The 24348-nt window shown below is 33.3% G+C and overlaps 13 protein-coding genes across 13 annotated transcripts; 7 read left to right on the top strand and 6 right to left on the bottom strand.

Moving 5' to 3' along the window:
* Positions 1–1097: 1097 nt before the first annotated feature.
* On the bottom strand, positions 1098–2138 carry SNX3 (Snx3p). The gene is made up of 3 exons (XM_019186630.1): positions 1693–2138; positions 1576–1641; positions 1098–1520 (listed from the first exon to the last, which is right to left on the bottom strand). Exons 1-3 carry the CDS (start codon positions 1939–1941, stop codon positions 1233–1235), a joined length of 603 nt encoding a protein of 200 aa, XP_019036018.1. The 5' UTR covers positions 1942–2138; the 3' UTR covers positions 1098–1232.
* Positions 2139–2490: 352 nt separating this feature from the next.
* Positions 2491–3592, top strand: HAP5 (Hap5p). The gene has a single exon (XM_019186629.1). It carries the CDS (start codon positions 2605–2607, stop codon positions 3529–3531), a length of 927 nt encoding a protein of 308 aa, XP_019036017.1. The 5' UTR covers positions 2491–2604; the 3' UTR covers positions 3532–3592.
* Positions 3593–3685: 93 nt separating this feature from the next.
* On the bottom strand, positions 3686–4339 carry WICANDRAFT_36655 (YbhB/YbcL family Raf kinase inhibitor-like protein; the record flags this gene model as incomplete). The annotated part of the gene is made up of 1 exon (XM_019182457.1): positions 3686–4339. The coding sequence occupies one exon, from the start codon at positions 4337–4339 to the stop codon at positions 3686–3688; it is 654 nt and encodes a 217-aa protein (XP_019036016.1).
* Positions 4340–5164: 825 nt separating this feature from the next.
* WICANDRAFT_65688 (nuclear speckle splicing regulatory family 1 protein) lies at positions 5165–5821 on the bottom strand (the record flags this gene model as incomplete). The annotated part of the gene is made up of 1 exon (XM_019183968.1): positions 5165–5821. The coding sequence occupies one exon, from the start codon at positions 5819–5821 to the stop codon at positions 5165–5167; it is 657 nt and encodes a 218-aa protein (XP_019036015.1).
* A 185-nt stretch (positions 5822–6006) lies between these two features.
* On the top strand, positions 6007–8055 carry SCD5 (Scd5p; the record flags this gene model as incomplete). Its single annotated transcript, XM_019184239.1, has 1 exon — positions 6007–8055. Exon 1 carries the CDS (start codon positions 6196–6198, stop codon positions 8053–8055), a length of 1860 nt encoding a protein of 619 aa, XP_019036014.1. The 5' UTR covers positions 6007–6195.
* A 224-nt stretch (positions 8056–8279) lies between these two features.
* Positions 8280–8621, top strand: WICANDRAFT_36924 (BolA family protein; the record flags this gene model as incomplete). Its single annotated transcript, XM_019182490.1, has 1 exon — positions 8280–8621. The coding sequence occupies one exon, from the start codon at positions 8280–8282 to the stop codon at positions 8619–8621; it is 342 nt and encodes a 113-aa protein (XP_019036013.1).
* A 95-nt stretch (positions 8622–8716) lies between these two features.
* On the bottom strand, positions 8717–10953 carry PRT1 (translation initiation factor eIF3 core subunit b). The gene has a single exon (XM_019186628.1). It carries the CDS (start codon positions 10920–10922, stop codon positions 8745–8747), a length of 2178 nt encoding a protein of 725 aa, XP_019036012.1. The 5' UTR covers positions 10923–10953; the 3' UTR covers positions 8717–8744.
* A 1767-nt stretch (positions 10954–12720) lies between these two features.
* Positions 12721–15573, top strand: SPC72 (gamma-tubulin complex subunit SPC72; the record flags this gene model as incomplete). The annotated part of the gene is made up of 1 exon (XM_019186022.1): positions 12721–15573. The coding sequence occupies one exon, from the start codon at positions 12721–12723 to the stop codon at positions 15571–15573; it is 2853 nt and encodes a 950-aa protein (XP_019036011.1).
* A 111-nt stretch (positions 15574–15684) lies between these two features.
* Positions 15685–16582, bottom strand: PRE10 (proteasome core particle subunit alpha 7; the record flags this gene model as incomplete). Its single annotated transcript, XM_019185276.1, has 2 exons — positions 15685–16458; positions 16580–16582. The coding sequence occupies 2 exons, from the start codon at positions 16580–16582 to the stop codon at positions 15685–15687; spliced, it is 777 nt and encodes a 258-aa protein (XP_019036010.1).
* Positions 16583–16799: 217 nt separating this feature from the next.
* On the top strand, positions 16800–18773 carry GEM1 (ERMES complex Ca(2+)-binding regulatory GTPase GEM1; the record flags this gene model as incomplete). Its single annotated transcript, XM_019182471.1, has 2 exons — positions 16800–16842; positions 16897–18773. The coding sequence occupies 2 exons, from the start codon at positions 16800–16802 to the stop codon at positions 18771–18773; spliced, it is 1920 nt and encodes a 639-aa protein (XP_019036009.1).
* Positions 18774–19076: 303 nt separating this feature from the next.
* Positions 19077–20003, top strand: RCE1 (CAAX prenyl protease; the record flags this gene model as incomplete). Its single annotated transcript, XM_019183967.1, has 1 exon — positions 19077–20003. The coding sequence occupies one exon, from the start codon at positions 19077–19079 to the stop codon at positions 20001–20003; it is 927 nt and encodes a 308-aa protein (XP_019036008.1).
* A 137-nt stretch (positions 20004–20140) lies between these two features.
* Positions 20141–22432, bottom strand: ZDS1 (Zds1p; the record flags this gene model as incomplete). The annotated part of the gene is made up of 1 exon (XM_019183966.1): positions 20141–22432. The coding sequence occupies one exon, from the start codon at positions 22430–22432 to the stop codon at positions 20141–20143; it is 2292 nt and encodes a 763-aa protein (XP_019036007.1).
* Positions 22433–23486: 1054 nt separating this feature from the next.
* On the top strand, positions 23487–24155 carry WICANDRAFT_71339 (uncharacterized protein; the record flags this gene model as incomplete). The annotated part of the gene is made up of 2 exons (XM_019184238.1): positions 23487–23666; positions 23889–24155. 2 exons carry the CDS (start codon positions 23487–23489, stop codon positions 23949–23951), a joined length of 243 nt encoding a protein of 80 aa, XP_019036006.1. The 3' UTR covers positions 23952–24155.
* Positions 24156–24348: the final 193 nt, after the last annotated feature.

Below are 24348 nucleotides of genomic sequence, written 5' to 3'. Positions count from 1 at the left end.
GTCTATAAGATTGATATTTAATGGATCTAATCAACTGTTGCAATTTATTGAATTGAATAAATTTGATTCATTAAAGTTTTTCTACAAAGAGAACACGATTGGTTCATTAACTTTGAAAAACATTTATAATAATTCATTTGGTCCAACTTACCCCGGTGAGGTGATTACAGGTCATGATGGCGGTAATAAGTACTATATGTTGTCATATCCTGGTATAAGTTTTAAATTCCCAATTCCTTTGAAACAAGATGATATTAATGAAAAGACAATATTAATGTCTTTATTAGAACATGATTCGATTAATGCCTCTAGTATTGTGATACATCATGAACAAAAATATTCGGATGTTTATACTAAACAGATTAATTTCAAAGAGGATGCTTATACATTAATGAACCGATCAAGTTCAATAAATAAAACCATGCCTCCCAAGAAGGAACATGTTGATATTGAAAGATTGGATTGTAACATGCCACAGGGGAGAATAATGATTAGGTTCAAACCGAATAATATGAATCATGATCATAAATTTTTTGAAATGTGTTTGAATAAAACATTACAACAAGATATATTGGCAATGATTGGACCACCTGATGAAGTGTTTATCAAAAATGACTCAAGATTGAACATACATGGTGGTGGAAGTGTTGGGAGATCAACCACGCCGTCTGCTCAAGCTGAGATTTTCCATAATTATTTCAGGTATGGATTTGATTTATTATATGATGTTTCAAATAATAAAGGTGCAAGGGTTAAAAAATTAATCATTCATAATAATTTACCAAATAGTTTATCTTTCCAAAAATATAAGAAATGTATTTGGAGAATGATTGGTTATGATTTTAAAGATGTTCAAGATTGGAAATGGTGTGAAGATCCTCAAGGTTTAAGTACTTCAGAAATGTATTTTGAAGAGATTAAAAAAGATTTTAAAGTTGTTGGTGGTGGTAATGGTATTAATTCTGCACCAATAATTCTTAATAGAAATGATTTATTCAATAACACTGGACTAGATAACTCAATTGAATTTGTTACAATTGATGAAACTGATGATCAAAATGTTGTTAGTAAAGATGAAGATAATAATAAAGCATGGGGTCAATCATTAATTTATGCATACAAGAGATGTATTTGGGAAGTTTTAAGTGTTAATGGTGCTGTTAATTCAGTTACATTATATTAGATAATAACTAGCTAGTTTACGATATATGATATGAATGATCTATAAAATTTCAGTAATATCTACCTTTATCCCAAATCTCATCTTGGATAAAACTTGACAATATTTTAGAACCAGTTTGTAATAGGGGATGACCAGCCACTATTTTCAAAAATTTTTCTAATCCAATACGTCTTTGTTCAATAATTTCATCATTAAATCTATTTGTGAAGATTTTACCAGGTAATGATGGTATCACAACTCTTGAATTTTCATTCTCTAGTAAGGATTTAAACACTTCAAAATCTGAATAACGACGGCGTACTGAGGATTGTCTTAGTCTAAATGCTGGTAGATTGGTCTATAATGTAGTTAGTAAAGTGTTATTGATTGAAGTTTGTGTGTAATATACTCACCCGACATATAATTTCATAATCTGTAAACATTCCTCGTCCATAGCCATGAGTTCTTGGATTACGAACCTATTAAATCAGTTAATAATCATCCTCAATCAATTGAAATAGTATACTCACCTCTATCTCTAAAAAATTCTCAGGTTCTCCATATAATTCATCAAATGTTTGTTTCTTTATAGCACTTTTCTTTTGGTGTCCTTGATCATTATTTTTAATTTTTGTGTTTGTATTTTCATCATTTTGGTTTGCTTGTTGTTGTTGTTGTTGTTGTTGTTGTTGATTTTGCTGTTGCTGTTGCTTTGTAGGTTCCGAAGGCGTGAGGTTCTCTGCGATCTCTGTGTCGAATGATTTGAATACTCTGGACATTCTCAAATTGATTAATTTATTCTCAATTAAACCGTTGAAATCAGTTTAAAATTAATTTAATTTTGATCAAATTTCCACAAGGGCTAAAAAAAGTAGTGGCCGTGACAAGATAGATTACAAAGTAAGGGAAATGTGGTTTAAATGGTAATTTTATATAAGAAAGGGGTTATTTTGATGTGATATTTGGATTATTTCGGGGTGGTTTACCCTAGAAAGTTGGAAATTAGGCTAGGGTTATAGCAATTGTTGTTTAGTTAATTATCAAATATTCTATCCATATTCAATCAAATCACCTAAAATTGGAGTAAAATGGCCCTAGAAAGAAGGAAATATATAAAAATTTCACCTAAAAATCCATTAAAACCCATTATTAATCTATTTGATTAATCATAACCCATCAAAAATTCAATCTCCTTCACCAAAAATTCCATTTTATTTCCAATTTTTTTACACCCACGAAAAAAAAAAACCGAAGAAAAAAAGAGTCAAAAAAAAAACATCAACAACTTGACATAAAAACAAGAACATTAACTTGAATTAGTTGGGAACCATAAAGTGAAATCAGTTGGTTGAGATTATATTTGTATCATAGTTGCTGAGTATCATTAGCATATATCACCACTGAAAAACAAGCAAGAGAAAAGCATACAGTATAGAGCCAATATGAATGACCAGTACAATAGATTTGAACAAAACTATCTTGAAGATCAAGAGCCTGGAATAATCCTGGAACAAGAACAGAAAACTGAAAATGAGAGGCCTATCCCAACAAGGTCCGACTCGTATATCCAAAACTATGAATATGAACAACAGCAACAGCAACAACAACAGGAATCTAATCATACCCAACCTCCACACCCCGAACAACAACAACAACAACAAAAACATCAAGAAAGTGAACAACAACCACAATCCGAGCAACAACAACCCACAGATGAAGCTGTTGAGGATGAAGATGATGCGAATAACGAAGATCTAATGGGTGATAGTGTTTTCAGTAATGTTGGGCAAGGTTTAACAGGGAATTATAGAAATATGATGATGGCTTATTGGCAAGAAACTATAAATTCAATTGAACATGAAGAACATGATTTTAAAAACCATCAATTACCATTAGCCCGTATCAAGAAAGTGATGAAGACGGATGAAGAAGTTCGAATGATTAGTGCTGAAGCTCCAATCTTATTTGCCAAAGGTTGTGATATCTTTATCACTGAATTAACAATGAGAGCTTGGATCCACGCAGAGGAGAATAAGAGAAGAACTTTACAAAGAAGTGATATTGCTGCTGCTTTACAAAAATCTGATATGTTTGATTTCTTGATTGATATTGTTCCAAGGGAGGAAGTTTTAGGAAGTACAGGTGGTGGGAATGGTAGTAATGGGAGTACAAAGAAGAATAGTTCAAGACAAAATAGTACGACTGGGTATGGTTCTAATGATTTACAACAACAATTGTTGCAACAGCAGTTATTACAACAGCAGTTTCTAAAACAACAACAACAGCAACAACCTGCACAAAATGATGAAGGAAATAATGAAGAACCTTATCAATATAATGATATGAATGTTTATGAAAATAGATATTGAGAGAGAGAGATTAAAAAGAATGGAATTGTATTATTATTATTATTAATGTGTTTAATGTGAAAGAAAAATGATTTGAAAATATGAATTGAATGTCTTTATTGCTTTATACTACACTTTGTAATATTATAAAATCATAATATTATCATAAATTCACCTATTTCTTTGCCTTATTCTCAGCATAGAAAAAATTAACAGCAAACAACTCCAATCCATTTTCACTAGCCCATTCATCAACACCAACTGCAGGTTTGCCCAACCCCCAATTTGGACGATCAGTTGGAGGTTTCAAATCAGTTTTCCCCTGAGGTTGTTTATACAACAAAAACACATAACGATGTTTACCAGTTCCTTCTGGAGGTCCAGGTCCAACATACGATAAAATTTCATCACCTTGTTGATCCAAATTCAATTCAGTAGAGAAAAAATCAGAATCTGCTGAAGAATTTGATTGATTTTTCAACAAGATATTTGTTGTAATGAAATGTGCATATTCTGACCATTTTTTATCAGTTCTTGATGGGGCATCAGGATCTGTCAATACTAATGTAAATAAATCAGTATCTTTAATTTGATCTTGGATTTTAGCTGAAGTATCTGATGATGAAGGTGAGTTGAAAGTGAATTGAAATTTTGGTTTGGTTTGAGTTTCATCAACTTTTAAAGTATTACCCATGGCGACTTCATTTGAACCTCCATATGAAATGGTTAATAAACCTTTTGGTTGGAATGAATCATTAATCACGTCAGGAATGACTTCGTTTTTCTTTAATCCATCAATTATGGATGAAGTGATTGTTAATAATGACATTTTTTGTGTATAAAGTATTTGTGATTTGATAATTGGGTGATGGTAACTGTTTATTATAGGACGTTTTAATAAGTTGAATGAATTGAATTTGGGGAATTTCCACATTTATATAAGTGTATGTAAAAGCTCAATTAGATCATTAATTAAAATGTTCAATTAAGGCTATAATTTATAATTGAATTGGGGATTGCTCAGAATGTGTTAAATCATTGTGTTTTAATTGTGTCCATCCCTTGATTTTTTTTTAGTTTGCGGTGTATGAATCCGTATCATGTAATCAGGGGTATAATTTGGATTATGGGATTACAGCATAAAGAAGAGGATAGAAAGAGAATTGAGACTAGAGAATATAAGCATTGGAGTCCTGGGTGGAATTCAAGTTTATACCTTGTTTTCTGGTTAAAATTGAGTAAGAATTGAGTGAGTTATGATCAAATTGTGTCAAATTATTAGAAATGTATAGTGAAATGGGCCTGAAAAAGCCATTGAAAGCTCATAAATCAAACTACAAAAAGTCAATTGTTCAATATTATTCATTTAGAAATTATAGAATCATCACTTTATGTTCAATTCTATGGATTTTGTTCGTTTTAATCCATCGGCTGATGATGTAACCGACTCAATTGACAGAAAAGACTTGAATCTGATCAGTTTTGGAATATTCTCTTCAAGTGATTGAATACTGAATATATTGATGGATTCAACCGAAGTAACTGGACAGAAAGCCATTAATTGAAGGAAAAAGTTATTGGGTCCAACGTGTGACTATTAATACTTGATCTTGTCATCTGAGATATGAAAATGGTGTAAGAAGCCCAAACTGTATCATATTATAGCTGTCTTTTTTCTTTCAAAATAACGCATCCTATATTGTTCAATCTCATCAGTTGTTAATTTAGGTAAATACCGACTCTTTGTGACAGGTTCTTCAACGAATTGAGGTTTAGCAAGTTCATGAGTAATGATCCTCTTTGGTTTAGAAACATTTGGACTAGACTTCAATGGCTCATTCTTCTTCAAAATTGATTCTCTGAAATTACCTTGACTCTTGTTGCCCATATTTTCATTCTCTTGCTCCTTCATTCTCTCTTCTCTAAATTCTTTATATCCACTGGTAACAAAACTTTCTTTATCCTTGAATTCATCACCTTCTAATTCCCTCTCTTTCTGAACTTTTAAATCTTGAACATACAACTTATCCATATTTCTCTGCTTCTTAGCCTCCATCAACCTCTCAATATATTTGGAGCCACCATCATCTTGCTTCTTTGGTTTCTTGGATTCCCTTTCAGCTTCAATATCATCGTAAACTTCATCGTATTGATAAATATCTGGAGTTGATTCTTCATACTTCTTCACTTTGGCTTGATTCTTTAAACTCTCGGCTATTAAATCCCTATGAGTTCCCGGTCTTTTGGGAGCCACAACTTCAGCTTCATCCTCACTTTCAGAATCATCAAAACCTAATGCCTTTCTACTCATTTCTTGGTCTAAAAACCACTCTTAAATAGATTCAAATGATTGAAAATTCACTTTATAAAATTCCCAAGCAGAATTCCGGTCAAAATTACCGGAATTTAAACATTGGAATAATTCGCGAATCTTTTGTGGATTTTTAGGAGCTGGAAACATTATAACCAAATTCAATCAGATTTAGAAGAATCAAGGAGAAGCTCAATTGTTTTAAGGGCACATAGCTATTCATAGAATCGCATATAACGTCTCATTTCCAATTACAACTGTTTTGTGGTGGTTTTATTTCCAATTCTACGGTTTCAATCAAAGGGTGTATGATATATTATATGGTTAATCTGATTGATACCACTATCTTGAATCCCATCAGAAGCTATTAAGAAATGAACGGTGCAGGGTTTGACTGGTTAAACATTGCAGGGCTAAGCTCCGATAGTAACTTGCCTCCACCACCTGTCTCATTTGGTGTCACGCCCACGTCTTCAACATCTTCTGTGGATTTGGTATCCCAACAACAACAACAACATCAACGAGAAAAATCAACCTCAATATCCCAAAAGAGTCAAAGTGAAGATAACTTAGCAACTGCTCAACCAAGCTACGTGGAAACGGATGCTGATACCTCAGTACCATTGTCTTTAACTGTGGATCAATTAACTAAAGATGAAGCTAAAACTTATCTAAGATGGTATAATGATATCGTTGTTAGAAGAAATACAAAATTGATAAGGCTGAAGGATGTCTTCAATTTCCTAAGTAATTTCAAATTGAATGAACATGTTCGAAACATATTGGAAAGAATCTTCAGATCTTGTTCAACTTTAAATATTGGTGAATTTTTTGCATTATTAAGATTAATATCTCATGCCATAATGGGTCAGATTATACCTGCTAGAAGATTAATTAAAGAACCAGCTCCTATACCCAAGCCCAAATCAATTTTATCTAGGAAAAGAATGAATGATGTGGAAAATGATGATGATGACAATGACAAAGAAGGTTCAAATAACGAAGGTAACGATAACAACTCAATAGCAACAGTAGCAGCAGCTTCCAATGCTGATTCTAGCAAATTTGATTTAGATTCTTTTACTCAATTTATCTTAACTGGTGAAAGACCTGGTACTGAAGATTCATCATTAAGAAGAAGGAAAAAAAATGCATTATCTAAAAGGGTCAAAATCTCTGATGAAGTTTCAGTGGAACCAAGTGCAGAAGCTTCTTCACCCCCTGTTAATTTGGACTTGACATTACCTATGGATCAATTAATTGGTAGATTTCCTAAACATGAACCAAAACATGAAAAGAATATAAATGAAGAGGAAGAATTAAAAGAAATGCAAGATTCATTTGATCATTTTAAGAATATTAAAAACGTTGATAGTGCTCTAATCCATGGTACCCCTGCTAATATCCCTTCAATCTTTTTTGATAATGAAATGAGTCAAAATAACAATTCTCCAAGAGTTGCATCCCCTGATCCTTCAAGTCAAGTTAGATTATTATCACCAAATCATACGGGCCCTGTTAATACTCAAGGTTTATTACCACCGAATCATACAGGACCAGCAGGTAATTCAGGCTTATTACAACCAACAACTACCGGTGGTGGTGATGAATTTTTAAATAGTTTATTATCACCAAATAACACTACTGGTCATCAACAGCAACAGTCATTACCACATTCAAACGGATATTTATCACCAAATTATACAGGTCAAGCTAATGAAGCACCATTACAACCTACAATGACAGGATCTGTCGCACCTAGTATGCGTCAAAGTTTTGGATTAAATCAAAGGGTTAGTTCTGCATCACCTTCATTTGGGAATTCAAATAATTTATCAGTTCCAATGCCACCACAAAGTCGACAAAGATCGCTATCATCACCAATTCCTTTTGATCCGTCTTTACAACAAAGAGTAACATCTCCAATATCATCAACAAGATCTCCACCACCCCCACCGCCTCCAAGAGCTAGAGCCAATACAACAACTTCACAAGCACCTCCACCACCACCATCTAGAAATTCACATCCAGGTCCTGCACTACCTCCAAAGATCCCTATGCAAAATACTTCATCACCTTCACCTTCATTTTATCAACAACAACAACAACCATTTCAACAAAATAATCCATATGTTCATAATAATGATAGTACTTCAAGCAGTACAGCTGATATTTTGGGTGATTTGAAAGCATTACAATCAGAAGTGGATAGACTACAGTACTACCAGAGATGAAAATACATACATACTCTCGAACACAAAGAATGCGTATGACTTTAGAATTACTTATTTTTGTAGTTTATTTGGTAATTGTCGAAATTTCATAGGTTGGGTTTTGGTGACACGTATATGGATGACAGACCGATCAAGGATATTGAAAAAAAAAGTGACTTCGATATTAGAAATTCATTGAGTATTAAACTACGGAACAGATACATTTTCATTTCACTATAGCTATTATGTTTCGTTTCAGATCAATAAATTCTTCATTTCAAGGACTAAGGTCCATCAACCCAACTCTCAAACAAAACCTACTTCCAAACAAAAGATTTTATAGTGATGTTAGATTAAGTGACTATGAACAATTGATTTATAACAAATTACAAAAGGAATTATCACCACAACAATTAGAAGTTATGGATATATCTGGTGGTTGTGGCTCAATGTTTGCTATTAGTGTTGTTTCTGAGAATTTTAAAGGTTTGACAATGATTAAACAACATAAATTGGTTAATTCAATCTTGGCTGATGAGATTGCTAAATGGCATGGGTTACAATTGAAGACTAAAGCTCCACAATAAATTAGATGCTTTAAGGTATACTTGTATATAGGGAGATTAAACAGATGGGCTTTCATATTCTGGCATTATATCAACTACTGTATTTGCTTTCATATTTTTTCTTCAGTTTATTACTATACAATTTTAATTACTTTGTTCAACAACTTCTTCTTTTTCTTCCAAGATTTCTTCTTTGATTTCTTCAATAATTTCTTCATCTTGAGTAGTTTGTAATTCATCAACAATACCATAAGCTTCCTTATGAGATTCGATTTGTGATCTCCAAGAACTCCATTCTTCGAGTAAACGACGACGTGTTAAGATTAATTCTCTTGTAGCTTCACTAGCTTCCATAGCATCAGATTCTTCAAATTGAGCAGAATATTCACGTAAATTCTTACGAACCTTCTTACGATCACCACCAGTTAATAAAGATTCTGGACGAGGTCTCCAAACAAATGCTTTAAATTCATCCAATAATTCTTCTCTTAATAAATGACCTGCAAAATCAGTTAATCTATAACCATTTTCAATTTTATGTCTCCAGAATGATGACCAAGCTGCAACGAATCTTCCTGATGGATCCCATTCTAAATCAGTTAACCCAGCATATTCTAATTGACCAATTTGTTTAACATGAGATGCAACTAAATCAGATTCAGATTCTTTCTTTTCACCAGTATAATCTAAATCGTAATATTCTAACCCACCTTGAGAAGTTGAACCAACTGTGGCAACAACAACAAATCTACCTTTTGGTGACCAAGCAATAGTATTACTGAATTTTGGTTCGATAACTTTGAATGCAACCCATTTTTTCAAATTAGCAATTTTACCTTTTGGTAATTCTGGGGCATAAAATGTAATTGCATTTCTTGCAATGGCAGGGTTTGCACCTGAAACTTCTGGTCTTGAGATTGTAACAAATCTATCACCTTTTGGTTCCCAACCGAAATTTATAACTCTATCTTTCAATTCAATTTTTTCCACAGGAATATCTTTTTCATTTAATTTGAAGAATTCTAAATTAGTGAATAATGTTTTTTTAGATTTTGTATGACGATCAACTTTAACAGCTAAATATTCTGCATTATCTTGCCAATGTAATTTAACATCAGAAACTTGGAACAAGTTAATGGTTCTGAGAACTTTCTTGGAAGGAACTTCTAATAATGCAACCTTAGCAGTTTGATTATCAGTTTCTGGAATCCAATAAGCTAAAACATGAGATAATGAATCAGTGTTTTTAGCATTTGCCAATTTAACACCATGTGGAGCAAATTCGAAATCTGCAATACCATCAATCTTTAGAGGTTTCTTATCCAATAAGGCAAAATCATCTGAAGTATCATAAACAGCCAAAGCATTTGGACCTAATCTAGCAACATATTTATCATCATATGACCATTTCAATAATGGCCAAATCATTTCTTTTCTTTGTTCCAAGTTTGGAGGTAGGGCAAATGTACGAACTGGTAATCCAGTTGCAATTTCCCAAACAACTAATTTATGACCTTGACTTTCTGGACCGAATGGGAAAGTGGCTCTTTTTGGATGATCTTCAGGTGGTAAAACAATTGGATCTGGTGATAATGAAACCAAATATTTTTCATTTGGTGAGAAATCAATTAAACGAACATTTGGATGAGAAAATCTTTTCAAATTTTTGAAGTCTTTACCACCCCAAGCTTGAATACCTTGAGGATGAACTGAAAAGACATAAGAACCTTTTGGAGAAAATTTAATAAATCCACTAGTCCAGTTCAATCTTGGTTCAATAACAGGTTCTGGATTTTCCTTTTTCTTGTTCCAGAACACACCAACAACTTCTTGTTTATGTAAAATGAATTGATCACGACCAGATGGATCTTGTAACCAAGATTTCAAATAATCAGTTTCTTCAAATGGTGGTATTTCAGGTTCTTTGAATTCATCAGTGATATTACCTTGAGCACCATATTTTTCCACATCAGTTAATTTGTTTAATAATAAACGATGTTTAACATCCAATTTTTTACCATTCAAAGATTTGATTGTTTTGTCCACAATTTCTGGAGATTCATAACCAACAAATGCAAAACCTTTAGTTTTACCATTTTCTAAAGGCATATAGAAATTGGTAACTTTACCATGTTGACTTAGTAATTTGTTTAAAACTTTAGTCAAGATTGGAACTTTAGCTTCTGGAGCAATTGGGGCACCATCAACAACTAAATATTTATCAAATGAATTATCTTCCTCCACGGTGTATTTGGCCTCCAAATCGGAGAAGTCAATGTCATCCACTGGAATGTCTTCCAGTTTAGGTTGTTCCAAGCCCATGATTTGTAATGTATAAAGGGTATTATAAACCAATATAGATAACCTTTTGAACTAGATTCACGTTACTTCCACAGACGATTCAATCAACATTTCGAAATTTTTTTCACGACCAAAGGAAAAAAAAAAAGCTACAGCGAGTGCGCCAACCAGAAAATACAAAAGAGGGTAATTTTATATTTTTTCGCGATCAGAATTAGTCTTTAAACAAGGTGATGACGATGGGAGGATCCAATTCAGCAGTTACACCTCATTATCTTCTAGAATTCACGGTAAGGATTTGAAAGCTTTTTTGCGTTCGCATAATAGGAAGGGAGTATTGATTTATTGCATTAACGTTTTTGTTGAATTACTCGAAATGGCCATCGATCGCGAAACAAAATTGTATGAGTTGACCAATTCTATAACGTTCTGTTTATAGTGAGATCAGTGCTGATCTAATGGCTTTCCATAGATTGGTTGTTGACTCATGATAGATGAGCTGATCTTGTGACACGAAAGGGATGTAATTTTGTCAGCTTCACACAGGTTTTGTTTTAATACAATCCTGCTAAAGTCGAGGTCATATACTCCTGATCAAGAGTATATATTTTGTGTGCAATCTTGAATTTTGTTTGCTTGTTCAGTGGCCATGATTTGAGGGTCTGATATACATATAATATGTGTAAACCGATTCATTGTTGACTTGAGTGCTTGACTTTGATCGTTTTCATAATCATTATATATGTTCATGTTTGTTTCAAAACCTGTAGTGGATGAGCTACTGGTTAAGTATCTACATTAAAGACCGAAACAAGAAACGCGCGTCTGGTATTTCATAGTACCTTTAATGCTCTACAAATCAGAAAGCCAACCCAGGCCAGTTGATAATCAAGATATCCAACTATGTCCTATGTTCTAAATATTTAAGGATCATGTTGAAAAAACTTAAAGTTACATATAAATTGTGACACTATCGGCTAGAAAGATCAATGATAGTCCATGAATCTTCATAAATATATTACAGCTTGATGGAGTCTTACTAGGTTTAACTAATGGGGAATTTCAAATCTTCTATATTTCATTGTCGAGAATCATAATTAGTATAGCTTCAAGAAGCTTTGGTGAAACTGCATATTAATGTTGACAGGACTCTAGAAAATATTCTCTTTATATCTAGCTACCTAGCTTCGATATTGAATCAGGCATCTAGTCATACGAGCTATGTGATCATATAATTGTTTAAAATCAGTACATGACCTCCAATATAGGAAAGGAATTGGCTTTAAAGAATTAAGAATTGCAGATAAAGAACACGACTTTCAACCAGAATTTCAAAGAATATCGTCATGAGCTAGCATCATTATATTAAATTTACCAGCTTTTGAGCCAAATATTGAGATCTAGTACCAACTTGAGTTTCCAGAAAAGAATTAAACCGCATTAATATTAAATTAGGATCATACTGTAAATGGCTGGTCACGTGCACCGCGAATTCTGTATGAGATCTGGCGCGTAACGCGTAGAAAAAGCACAGATACAGGTTCAAAACAGTGATAAAACACATCGAATTAAAGAGTTGATCCATCACAAAAAAGACAGAAATTGAGCAATTTGAGCTTCTTTGTTAAGAAGACAACATTTAAAAGTTTTGGTGGTAGCTAAGAGTGCTTGAAGGTGACATTTCCTAAGATTGAATGCAAATTCCAAGCTTCACCATAATAATAATTTTTTGAGATAACTACAACAACGAGCTGAGAGTGGTGATCCATAAACAACACAACGCAAAAACAAGTCATTGCTAGGGCGGTAAGAGTACAGTATGGCCTCTGTGCAAAGACAACAGCAACAGCGGCTCGAGGACCACAACGAGACTCTGGAAAGCATTTCCCAGTTCAATAACCTGAGTTTGGATGAGAGTGTTGATGAAGATCAAGGAATGAATGGTGGTGATGATGTTGGCGAGAGCCCCAGTGAAGAAATGGGAAACAAGTCTGATACCACAGACTCATCCATCAACATTAAGAACTCAAGTTATGTGGAATCAAACAACAATTCAAATGGTGAAGAGACAAATGAGCAAAAGAATTTGGAGAATGAGGATAGTGAAGATGGTGTTGATGATGGGAGTGATAATGATGACTCTGCTAATGAGTTCCTCAATTCGAGCTCGTTTCTATCAAACTCACAAATCATACGGTCTGCAAACCTCAACAGTTATAAACCAATAAATCAAAAGACTATTTCAAGTCCAACACCTGCTTTAAAGAGTTATACACCAAAATCAAAAGACCATTTCCAATTTTCAGGCTCCAAATCAGCACCACCTGGACTCTCAGATCATTCTGATGCTGAAGAAGAAGATAGTGATGATAAAGAAGATGAAGATGACGTTGATTTGCATAATGGCCATTATTCTCATTCTAAACAAAACAATATAGATATTGATGATCCAGAATCAACACCAAAACTACCCAAGATCAATATAGACACTACACCATGGAGGAAGTTAAGACCACCGAGTGCATTGCCATCGAAAGAGGTCCCAACTCAACAACTGTCGCTCAATTTTATGAAATCTTTGTTTGATGGTGATAATGAAAATGATCCAATTCGATCCCCAACAAGATCTGTCTCTTTGTTTGAAAGTTCAGGTAACACTGATAGTCTTGGAACGACAACTGCTACAACATCTTATGAAGTTGAAAATCTAAAGAAACAAATTACAAATTATAAACTGCAACTGAGACTTCTAACTGAATTTATAAGAAACATCATTAGGAATACAGGTAATGGTTCTGGAAGTATCAAGAATGACATAATGGAGAGATTGGAAAGAGAAAATGATATTCTTTTCAATGAGCGTGAAAGATTACAAAAAGATTTGAAAGATACTATTGGGTTTCATGAAACTGAAGAATCTGCAAAAGTGTCTGAAAAGATGAAAGAGATTCTGGAATTGAAAAATGATTTGATTGCAACGCGTGATTTGAATAGTGAATTGAATTCATATATTGATGAATTGAAAGCTAGAACTGAGGATCAAGATCATCTTATTGAAACATCAAATGAAGATGCTGATAGATGGGAACATTTGATAAATGATATATTGACATTATTGTTGGATTTTCTGAAAGGTGAATCTGCAAAAGCCGTTTTACAGGCAAGAGATCAATCAAAATCCTTGGATACAAAACTAAAAGTTGTTTCATTTTCAATTAATGAAATTTTGGAAAATTATGAACATCTTTCAGATAATATTTCCAAAGCTAATGGGTATGATGCTGAGTCCATCTCTACCTTTATTGAACAATCACAAACCAAAATTGCAAACTCAAAGAAAATTGAACAAGATTTAAAACAACTTTTGAAACAACAATCTGATTCTTTCACCTCTTTAAAATCTGAATTTTCTTCACTACAAAATCAATTTAAAGAAAACTTGGAATTTGTTGCAAGTCTGAGAAAGCTGTTGGGTGAAAAAAGAGAAAAAATCAAGAAACTAAATGATACCATAATACAATTGGAAGCACAAGTGGAGGAGCATGGCTCAAATCCACATGAGTCGAGCACAGGAATTGAAAAGGAAACACAATTGTTGAGAAATAGATTAACAATAATTAAAACAAACCATTCAAAAGAAGTTGAAAATTTACATGCAGAAATTGAAAATATGAAACTTAAAATAGATGAAATATCTGCCAAAGGTCCTACAGGAGATGTGATCTTAACAGAAGAGTTGCTCAAAAAACAAAGAGCGATTGGTGAATTAGATAATGAGATCAATGCTCTTAGACAACAATTGGAAACTAAAGATGACCAAGTTGATTCCACAATCTCCAATCTCAAGAATCTTCTACGTCAAACCAAGCGTGATTATGAAAGTTTATTACAAGAATATCATCATATTCAAAACTTGTTGAAAGAATCTCAAAGTGAATTACAGTCAAAGGATAAAGAATATAGAAGAAAATTAGAGCATGCTGCAAAAGAGTTGAACCTGGCCGTTGCCAAACAAAGAAGTTTAGCTGCTGAAAAGAGTAAACTGACGTTTGCATTGGAAGATTCTAAAAGAGAACACTCATTGTTGAAATTGAATAACAGTACATTGACTGAAAAAGTTGGCAAGCTAAGTTATCAAGTTTCAAGCTTAACAAATTATGAACTGGGGTTTAACAGTTTATTCCAATTACAAATTACTAATTTCCAAAATTTATTACATCATTTTGATTCAATTTTGGAAGAATCTTCAGTTAATCAAGCTCAAACAAAGTTATCTAAATTGGTTGATTCAGAATTAGATTTTGACCAGATTCATGGGATTATGAGATCCTTGTTTTCTTATTTTGAAAATGCTACGCATTCATTAATATCAGATCATTCTCAACTGTTGATCAATTCAAATATTGAATTCAAGAATTCACAAAATGAAATCAACAGCCTGAAAAATCAAATTGACTCCTTGAATGAAGAACTTCAATGGTATATTGTGAACTATAGAGATCAAAATGATCTGAGTCCAAGATCAAAATTAAGAATTGATGAATTGGAGAAGAGAAGAAAAGCTGAAAGGGAAAGAAGAAAGCTAGAAAATCAGGCTTCAGAAGAACGTATTTTAAAATTGGAAAAGGAAAACAAGGAATTAAAGGAGAAGTTGAAACAGATTAATAGGTAAGTGTTATATTATTATGAACTATGGGTTTATTGAATTTTCTATTTCTGTAATATACATGTATTATTTTTTTTTTGAACAACAATAAATCTATAGAGATGTAGTTGTTACAAATTATTCAGCCATGTTTTCATCTTCATCGTCTTCATCATCTTCATTCAATTTTTGTTCAGCATACTCTTTAGCTTCCTTCAATAAATCTTCAGGCACAAATTGATGTAAACCTTTAGTTTCAGAAGTTGATATCCAACTAATTTCAATTTCAAAATCCTTATCTTTGTTATCTTCATGAGCCAAATAAATTATTCTAGCAGCTTCTTTAACAGCATCTTTAGCACTTAATGTGCTGGAATCCAATTTTTCCAATTCATTCTTTGCACTTTGTCTACCTTTACCAGTTGCAGCACCTTGGTAACCCCAATACACACCACTTGGTTCCAACATGTATAAATGTGGACCATCTTCATCAATACCACCGATAATTGATGTTATACCGAATGGTCTAACTGAGTTGTAACAAGTGTAAGCTTGGACATAATTACCTAAACGATCTATTAGATAAGGAATTGATATTTGATCTTTGTATTGGTCTTTGAAAGATTGGAATTCATCTCTACCTCTAGAGACTAGATGACGTCCATCTGGTAATAACCCAGAGTATGCAACACCAATATGACGACCAATTGTTTGAATACGATTATTTTTACCTGGAACTAATAGTTTGGAAGTGACAATTTTTTCAACAGCTAAAACAATACCATCTTTGAATTTAATACCAATGGAGGTACCACCATTTTCCACTGCTTTGGCAGCGTATTCCACTTGGAAGTTTCTTCCATCTGGTGAAAACACACTGTTTGATAAATCGTATCCTGTACCGACTGAAGTCTATGGTGGCGAGTTAGTGGGAGATCTTGGAAAACAGTATCAGTGCACCAATTGAGTGGATTTAAACCAGATTTCAGTGAATCTATGTCCTTAACCACACATTGAGTACCAAATAACATACCATTGTAATTGAATTTGTACCTGTTTGTGAGTTATTGGCTGTTCGTGTTTGCCAAATCTCAACCTCTTTGGAATCCATTTGTTGATCTTTCAAAACGTAATTGAGACTGCCAAAACTCACCGTGTCACAAAACACCCGGGTAAATTTCCAAAATCTGGCACTTCACCATAAACAACTTAGCCAAACGAATTATTATCAAATCAATTGATTGGATAAAGTAATGTCCAAGGATACAATTAGAGTTGTCGTGTGTGGTGATGAAGGTATGTTGTTTTCTTTCTGATGTCTTTTGATAGCTAGCTCTAACCTTTTTCTAGGTGTTGGAAAGTCCAGCTTAATAACAGCTCTCATCAAAGACACATTTGTTCCAAATATTCAATCAGTTCTACCGGCTATCACAATACCCAGAGACTTTTCATCATCCCCTTACTCCCCAAATTCCACTGTGTTGATTGATACGAATTCTCAAGATGTTCCAGCGCTTCAAAAAGAAATCAGAAAAGCTGACGTTATATGGTTAGTCTATAGTGATCATTACACCTATGAACGTATCTCACTATATTGGATGAATATCTTCAGATCCATGGGTGTTAATCTACCAGTTGTGCTATGTGCAAACAAGTCAGACTCTCAAACGTCATTAGATTCAGAGAGAACCATTTCAGATGAGTTTATTCCTATTTTAAAAGAGTTTAAAGAAGTTGAATCATGTATTAGGTGCAGTGCCAAAGAAAAATACAATGTTAGTCAGGCTTTCTATTTATGTCAGAGAGCTGTAACACATCCTGTTTCACCATTGTTTGATGCCAAAGAAGGTAATTTGAAACCTGCTGCCACGGATGCCTTAGCTAGAATTTTTTTCCTATGCGATAAAGACCAAGATGGTTTCTTGAACGAAGATGAATTTCTCGCTTTACAAAGAAAATGTTTTGGTAGAAGCTTGGATATAAATGATTTAGCAGAAATAAGGGAAACAGTAAATCAAGTTAAAGCTGGATGTTTTGGTGAACGTGGTTTAACTGAAGATGGTTTCATTATATTGAATAAAATCTTTGCTGAAAGAGGACGACACGAAACTACATGGGGTATATTGAGAACTTTCCATTACACAGATTCATTATCATTAAATGATAAATTTCTTTATCCCAAATTGGATGTTCCAACTAATGCAAGTGTTGAATTGAGTCCAATTGGTTATAGATTTTTCGTTGATTTATTTTTGTTATTTGATAAAGATAATGATGGTGGGTTGAACGATGCTGAACTAGAGTCATTATTCAGACCTACCCCAGGTATGCCTCAAGAATGGGTTGAAACTAATTTCCCACAAAGTACAGTTAGAAACGAACAAGGTTATGTTACATTACAAGGATGGCTAGCTCAATGGAGTATGACTACATTTTTGGATTATAAAACAACATTGGCATATTTGGCATATTTGGGATTTGAAAGTTCAACAAGAAATGGAGGAACAACGACAGCTTTAAAAGTTACAAAGCCTAGAAAGGAAAGAGTTAGATCTGGGAAAAACTATAGAGTTCCTGTCAATGATCGTACTGTTTTCAATTGCTTTGTTCTTGGAGGATCAGGAAGTGGTAAGTCTTCACTATTAGAAGCATTTTTAGGAAGACAATATAGTGAAGTTTATAATCCAACTATAAAAGCAAGAATCGTGGTGAACAGTGTTGAATTGAAAGGTGGGAAACAAGTATATTTGGTTTTGGAGGAACTGGGTGAATTAGAACCAGCTATATTGGATAATCAATCTAAATTGAACAAATGTGATGTTTTGTGCTTAACTTATGATTCATCAGATCCTAATAGTTTCCATTATTTAGTGGAATTGGCTTCAAAGCATCCATTGATTTCAAGTGTTCCAACAATCATAGTTGCTTTAAAAGCAGATCTTGATAGACAGCAACAAAGATTTGACATCCAACCTGAAGAATATACAACTTCTTTGAATATACCACCTCCATTACATGTCTCATCAACTTGGCCAAGTTCTTTGACAGAATTATTTGTTCAGTTGGTTGAATCTTCCCATGTTCCAAGTTTGGCAACCCCAGGCTTGGAGCCAGAAGTTAAATCTGATAATTTACAAAACGTTGTTCTTGCAACATCAGCTGTTGGATTCATGAGCATAATAACACTTTGGATTTGGAAAATGACTCTTCAACAAAAAGGTGCTTGATCTTATAAATTTAATGAGAAATGAATTATATATAATCTATTTTTCCGTGTAAAGCCGAGCCATGTTTATAGTGGTGTGTCTCATAACATTTCTATGACTTTTGCGTGCCCCAAAACCGAAAAAAAATCTGTTTTGGGTTGTGACAAACTCAGTTGAAACGATTATAAGTGTTTTGGCCCATAATTGCTATTCAAAATTTCACAATTTGAGCAATTTGGTGTGGAAAACTATATAAATGAGAATTATCATTTGAACAAGTACTCATTAAAGTTACTGGAGTTCAATTCACAATTGTATTAAATCATGGCATTCTTCGAGATTGAAACACCAGGGTATTCATTAACCACTGGGTTCTTTTTATCTTCACTAGTTTCCTTTGGATATGTCTTCATATTATACTTATCCAAATCAGTTGTTAATGGACAAGAAATCGAACGTAATGATCCAAAAGTTATTAGTTCAAGAATCATTAAAGTTGTCGGGTTATCTGCTTTGATATTGGCAACTTTACCAGCATTAGTTTCAAAGATTTCAACAGAACCAACAAATAAGATTTATGCCGAATTGGGATTCTTACCAGGTTTGAAGTTTAGATATGGTGAATTTCATTTCGAGACTGGTCATATTGGGTTATTCATAAGGGATGTTTTACAATCTTTATTATTAGTTTTGATCTTGTTTATTGGTCCTGTTTTGGATTTAGCATTTTTCAGTTCTCCAGATCCATCATTTTTAATTAAAGAAGTTTCAAGACAATTATCAACATTGGCTGGGTTGAGAGATTTAATTGTTGGTCCATTAACTGAAGAAATCATTTATACTTCAGTTACAATTGTTATTTTATACCAGGTTAAGGAAATTTCAACAAAGACTTTAATATTCTTACCACCTGTTTTCTTCAGTTTTGCTCATTTCCATCATGCCTATGAATTATTTACCAAAAAGACACCAATCCATATCATTGGTGCAGTCATTGCATTCCAACTAACTTATACATTTTTGTTTGGAATTTTCACAAATTTTGTGTTTTTGAGAACAAACAACTTGTGGAGTTGTTTCTTGGTTCATTCATTCTGTAACTTTATCGGTGTTCCAAAATTCACTGTATCAACTACTAAATTTGCATATTGGAATATTGTATACTATGCATTGTTAGTCCTTGGATCTATTGGATTTTATAGATTCTTGTACACATTCACTCAAAGTTCATTAGCATTAGTTCCATGGTGAACATTATGACCTCTTATGAATAAACATATATTATGAATAATATCATGAAGCTACAATTGTAGACAAAATATAATAAAACTCAAATGTCATTAAAAAACTCCTAAACCTAAATAAAATGCTAATAGTTGTTCGTGGGACTAAACTTCAATATTTATCTGTTCTTGATCATCAATTCCATCAGCATTTGCAACTTGTTCTTGATCTTCTTCATTACCACCATTTTCATCCAATTGTTGTAAATATAAAGTGTGATTAACTAAATTCAAATAAGCATACATGAAATTTGACAACAACACTTGTTGTCTTAATGGTCTTCTTGGATTGGCCAATTTCAAATGACTTAATCTGTATAATGCTCTTTCAACATGAATAGGAAATCTATAATCCAACATAATTATAGTTGAATTTGATAATGGTGGTAAGGGGAAACCAAATGCAGAATCTGTAAATTGAACAGGTGCATTTGGTTTTGTTGATTTTTTCATATTTTCAATACTCAATTTTTTACTTAATGTTTCTTTTTGAATACGATGTTGTTCTTCATTTGTTGCTTGACCTGTTTGTTGATGGAATGATGATTGTTGTGAAGCTGATGTTGGTGATATTGCAGAGTCATCCTTCTTTTGAGGTATAATTTTGACAGATTCTTGTAGTTTCGAATCTTTTGAAGGTGATTTTTGTAATTTTTCTTTAGTTTCACTCTTGGATTGTTTTGTAAACTTGAAAGTTGAGGTTCTTGAAGGTCTTAGTGATGGTCTCTTTTGGTGTGGTTGTGAAGGTTGATGATTGATATTTTGTATGGATGCTGATGGCGTGGATTGTTGTTGATGATAATGATTTTGAGGAAATTGTGACTCTTGAGGAGATGGTGGATGATTTTCATCATTAGTAAACTGTTTACTTGATGATATATCTCTTGAATCTAATGTCTTTTGATTTTTTGGAGATGGTGATCTTTTCTTTTTAAACATCTTGAGAAATGAATTGTCCTTTTTAGTTTTTTCAGGTTGTTGAGCCACAACTTGTTCTGGTTTGTGATGTTCTTTTGATGGTGTTGGTTGCAAAGGTTTTGGTGAAAGTTGTGGGCGTTGTTGAACTTGATGTAAATTGGAGTGTGTTTTAGGGTATGAATCATTTGAAACAACACGTCGTTGATAATGATGATTATCCTTCTCAGGTAGTTTGTGTTGAGGATGTGGTTTTTGTTCATCATTTTCCATTGTTATTAAAGATCCAGCATGTCTATTTCTAGAATGATTGGTTCTTTTAGGTAAACTATCTGATTGTGATCTTGATAAATTTGATCTTCCTCTTCGTTCAGCCAATTTTTGTTGCTCTATTGGATTTTGAAGAGGTATTGCTCTTTCAGGGACAGCATCTTTAGGACTTGGTGGTAATTCTTTATCAAGATTTGGTGATGTAGGTTGTTGTTGTTGGCTGGGGAATTGATGTTCATCAGATAGTGGTGATTTTGGTGATTTTTTCAATTTATCTTTACCCAATCTATTACTTCGACTATAAGTAGTCCATTTATTTCTTTTCAAACTTGATGAACCATCTGATAAAATAGGAGCATCTTGATCAATATCTTCTTGAGAAGGACGACGATCAGTACCTTCATCTTGTAAAGGTGGAGATGTTGGGGATGTTGTTGATTCTTGAAAGAATCTATCAGCATCGCTATTCATCAATAATCCTGAAGCACCTGATGCTGATGATAAACTTCTTGCTAGTGTAACAGCGTCTGTAGCAGCTAATCCAGCCATTTCTGATAATCTATCTAATTCATCAGTCAACTCTTTTAAAGACGGTATCGAGTCTCTTGTTGATAAAGAATGAACTGGCGATCTATCACCAAGTTGATTATTCATATCATCTATTGTGGACTGAACATGGCGACGGAACTGATCTGGAGCAATACTTGGATGTGATTTTGCGGGAACCCATAACAATTTTTCAGCATTCAATTTTAAATGTTCATCTTCTTCATCACCTTGTGGCACACTAGTTGAATCATCTTGATCATCTATTAATGTTTTCTCTCTATCATCAAGCGATGAAGCTGTTGTAGATGAAGATGAAGAATCTTGTGAACTTTTCCTTCTATGATGACTTTTACGGTTGTTATAATCATTATAATTGAAATCACCATCAACCCCAAATGGTAAATCTGGATCTATATTGATGGAACTTCTTCCAATGGATAATCTTTTCAAAGCAGTGACAGCTTCACGTTCATGCTGAACAGCTTCGGCAGCCATATAAGCATTTGATTTTCTTTTAGCCTTTTTTAATTCATCTTGAGATTTTTGAGATTGTCTCCTTGTAATTTGTGCACTTGATAGAAGTTGTGTGGATGAACTTGTTGGTGAAGGAGATGATGAAAAGTCTCGAGAGCTAGAATCTCCTATTGTATTTGAGTCAGACATGACATGTATGGATGTCTTTGGGGTATTATTGAATTATGTCTTGAATTAATAGGTTATTTGAAAAAAAAAGAGCTATAAGCTAGCTTGGGATATGATATGCAAAAAGGAAGGTGTATGATAGCTAGTTTGAATGATTTATTGTGGTATTCTTGATCTTATGATAGTTTAACAATCCACCAATGGATTGATTATGAGTGTTGTGGTAATCTAAGCTGCTGATGTTTCTATGGCTTTTGAAGTGGTCGTTGAAATAAATTTTGAACGCGTCTGTCGATTAAATGATTATGTAATTAATAATGGTCAGCAATTTAAATGGTTGATTATTGGAGAATTTAGTTAGGAAATGCGTTGATTTGATTACATTAATCGAATATAGAAGGTCAATTTGGTCTAGAAAGTATATTTAAGGTCCATACTCTTTTTTGGTGAATTTCGTTGAAGTATTCATTTGATTTCAAATTTTGAGGCTTTTCATGATAAAGTGAGATAATTCGCGGAGCCAAATCCTTTTACTTCCTAATCGGGAAGTCTATGGTATAAATAAGTCAAAAAGTGGATAAACTAATTAAAGACAGTGTATGATTACAGTATTTTGTTCCAAATAACTATCCATATGATTTAATATAAATATATCGCTACTTCTTTAGTTAGCTTTCCTTCAAAAGTATTCATAGATTGCTGTTTTCGAGACCAAATTCATTAACGTCTGCCATTGGAATAGGGTTAATTCGCAAACTCTACAATAAAGGTTTGACATAACAAAGAAAGCTTATTAGAGACCAATATTTCTGTGTTAATACGATTGACAAGCTATAAAGACATAATTACCACCAAGAGTTTTGATATATTGGTTAACCAGAGAATATAAGCACTCGTGAATACCCCCCGAGACTTCCAAACTACTCCAGATCAATATTGATCCCGCTTCAAGAACGCTTTCTAAGATCACCAGTTTGCTTCTGAAGGACTCAACTATTTAAATAACCAAAATAATCATTCCTGTAAGTCAATAAAGAACTGAAGCTTCAAGCAAAACATTACATTACCAATCAACATGCCAGAGAAACCACAAATACGCACAATAAGACTATTCAATATTGATGGACATGATGATTATTTCTTACCCATTGAATTAATGAGTGGGTCAATCTTGGTTGATAGATCAAATGTACCAACTTATGTTGAAGATATATTTGAAAAAACCTCTGATATGGATTCTCAGTTACTAAGGTTGGTTAGTCAGGGTTCCATTGAAGATACTGATCCCGCTATTGATGTTTCAAAACTAAGATGATAGATATGAGTTTTTGCTTATGAGCTTTGCTAATGTATGAAAAATTCAAATATTCAATATGAGATGATTTGCTGCTAATTCAATGTAGTTTCCAAAGCATGTTGTAAGCTGATTTTGACTGTGATCTAACCGATGGTTTTAGCTCTAATCATGAGTTGAAAGTTGAAAGTTGAGATCTTGGATCTTGGTTACATGAAGAATTTAATGAGAAAAGCCACCACTTGATGTGTGAAATCTCAAACACTTCCTAATTCTCAAATTTCCTTATAATTCCAAACTCCTTCTAATTGATATGTGACATGAGAAGGTCTCCATCATACGATAGACCGATCTTAAACGAGCTATTTTGACGCAACTTGAAAACGGGGAGATTGTGAGAACGGAGAAGAAACAAAACAATGCTACTAGTCTTCATAAACCATCTTTAACCCATCCCAACCCATGAATAAAGCTCAAATCATGTCAAAAATTCATAATGTTTTCCTAAAAATTTCTGAATTCGATCGTGTTTTGCGCAAAAAAACGGCTATTTGTTTTTCGTTTTTTTTACGTGTTTTTCGCGATTTGTGTTTACGATTTCCGGAAGTTTTGGCATTTCTTTTTTCAAAAAGAGGCAAATACG

The sequence above is a fragment of the Wickerhamomyces anomalus genome, assembly GCF_001661255.1.
Source record: "Wickerhamomyces anomalus NRRL Y-366-8 unplaced genomic scaffold WICANscaffold_8, whole genome shotgun sequence".
Lineage (NCBI taxonomy): Eukaryota > Fungi > Ascomycota > Saccharomycetes > Phaffomycetales > Wickerhamomycetaceae > Hansenula > Hansenula anomala.
The sequence above is the reverse complement of the archived record's forward strand: the minus strand, read 5'-3'. Positions and strand labels throughout refer to the sequence as shown.

What these genes read in the sequence shown, in the direction of transcription:
- SNX3 (XM_019186630.1), bottom strand. Translation starts at nt 1,941, where the DNA reads ATGTCCAGAGTATTCAAATCATTCGACACAGAGATCGCAGAGAACCTC. An exon ending in AGAATTTTTTAGAGATAGAG is followed by an intron (nt 1,642 to 1,692) that starts GTGAGTATACTA and finishes CTGATTTAATAG; the next exon opens with GTTCGTAATCCAAGAACTCA. An exon ending in ATTATGAAATTATATGTCGG is followed by an intron (nt 1,521 to 1,575) that starts GTGAGTATATTA and finishes ACTACATTATAG; the next exon opens with ACCAATCTACCAGCATTTAG.
- HAP5 (XM_019186629.1), top strand. Translation starts at nt 2,605, where the DNA reads ATGAATGACCAGTACAATAGATTTGAACAAAACTATCTTGAAGATCAA.
- PRT1 (XM_019186628.1), bottom strand. Translation starts at nt 10,922, where the DNA reads ATGGGCTTGGAACAACCTAAACTGGAAGACATTCCAGTGGATGACATT.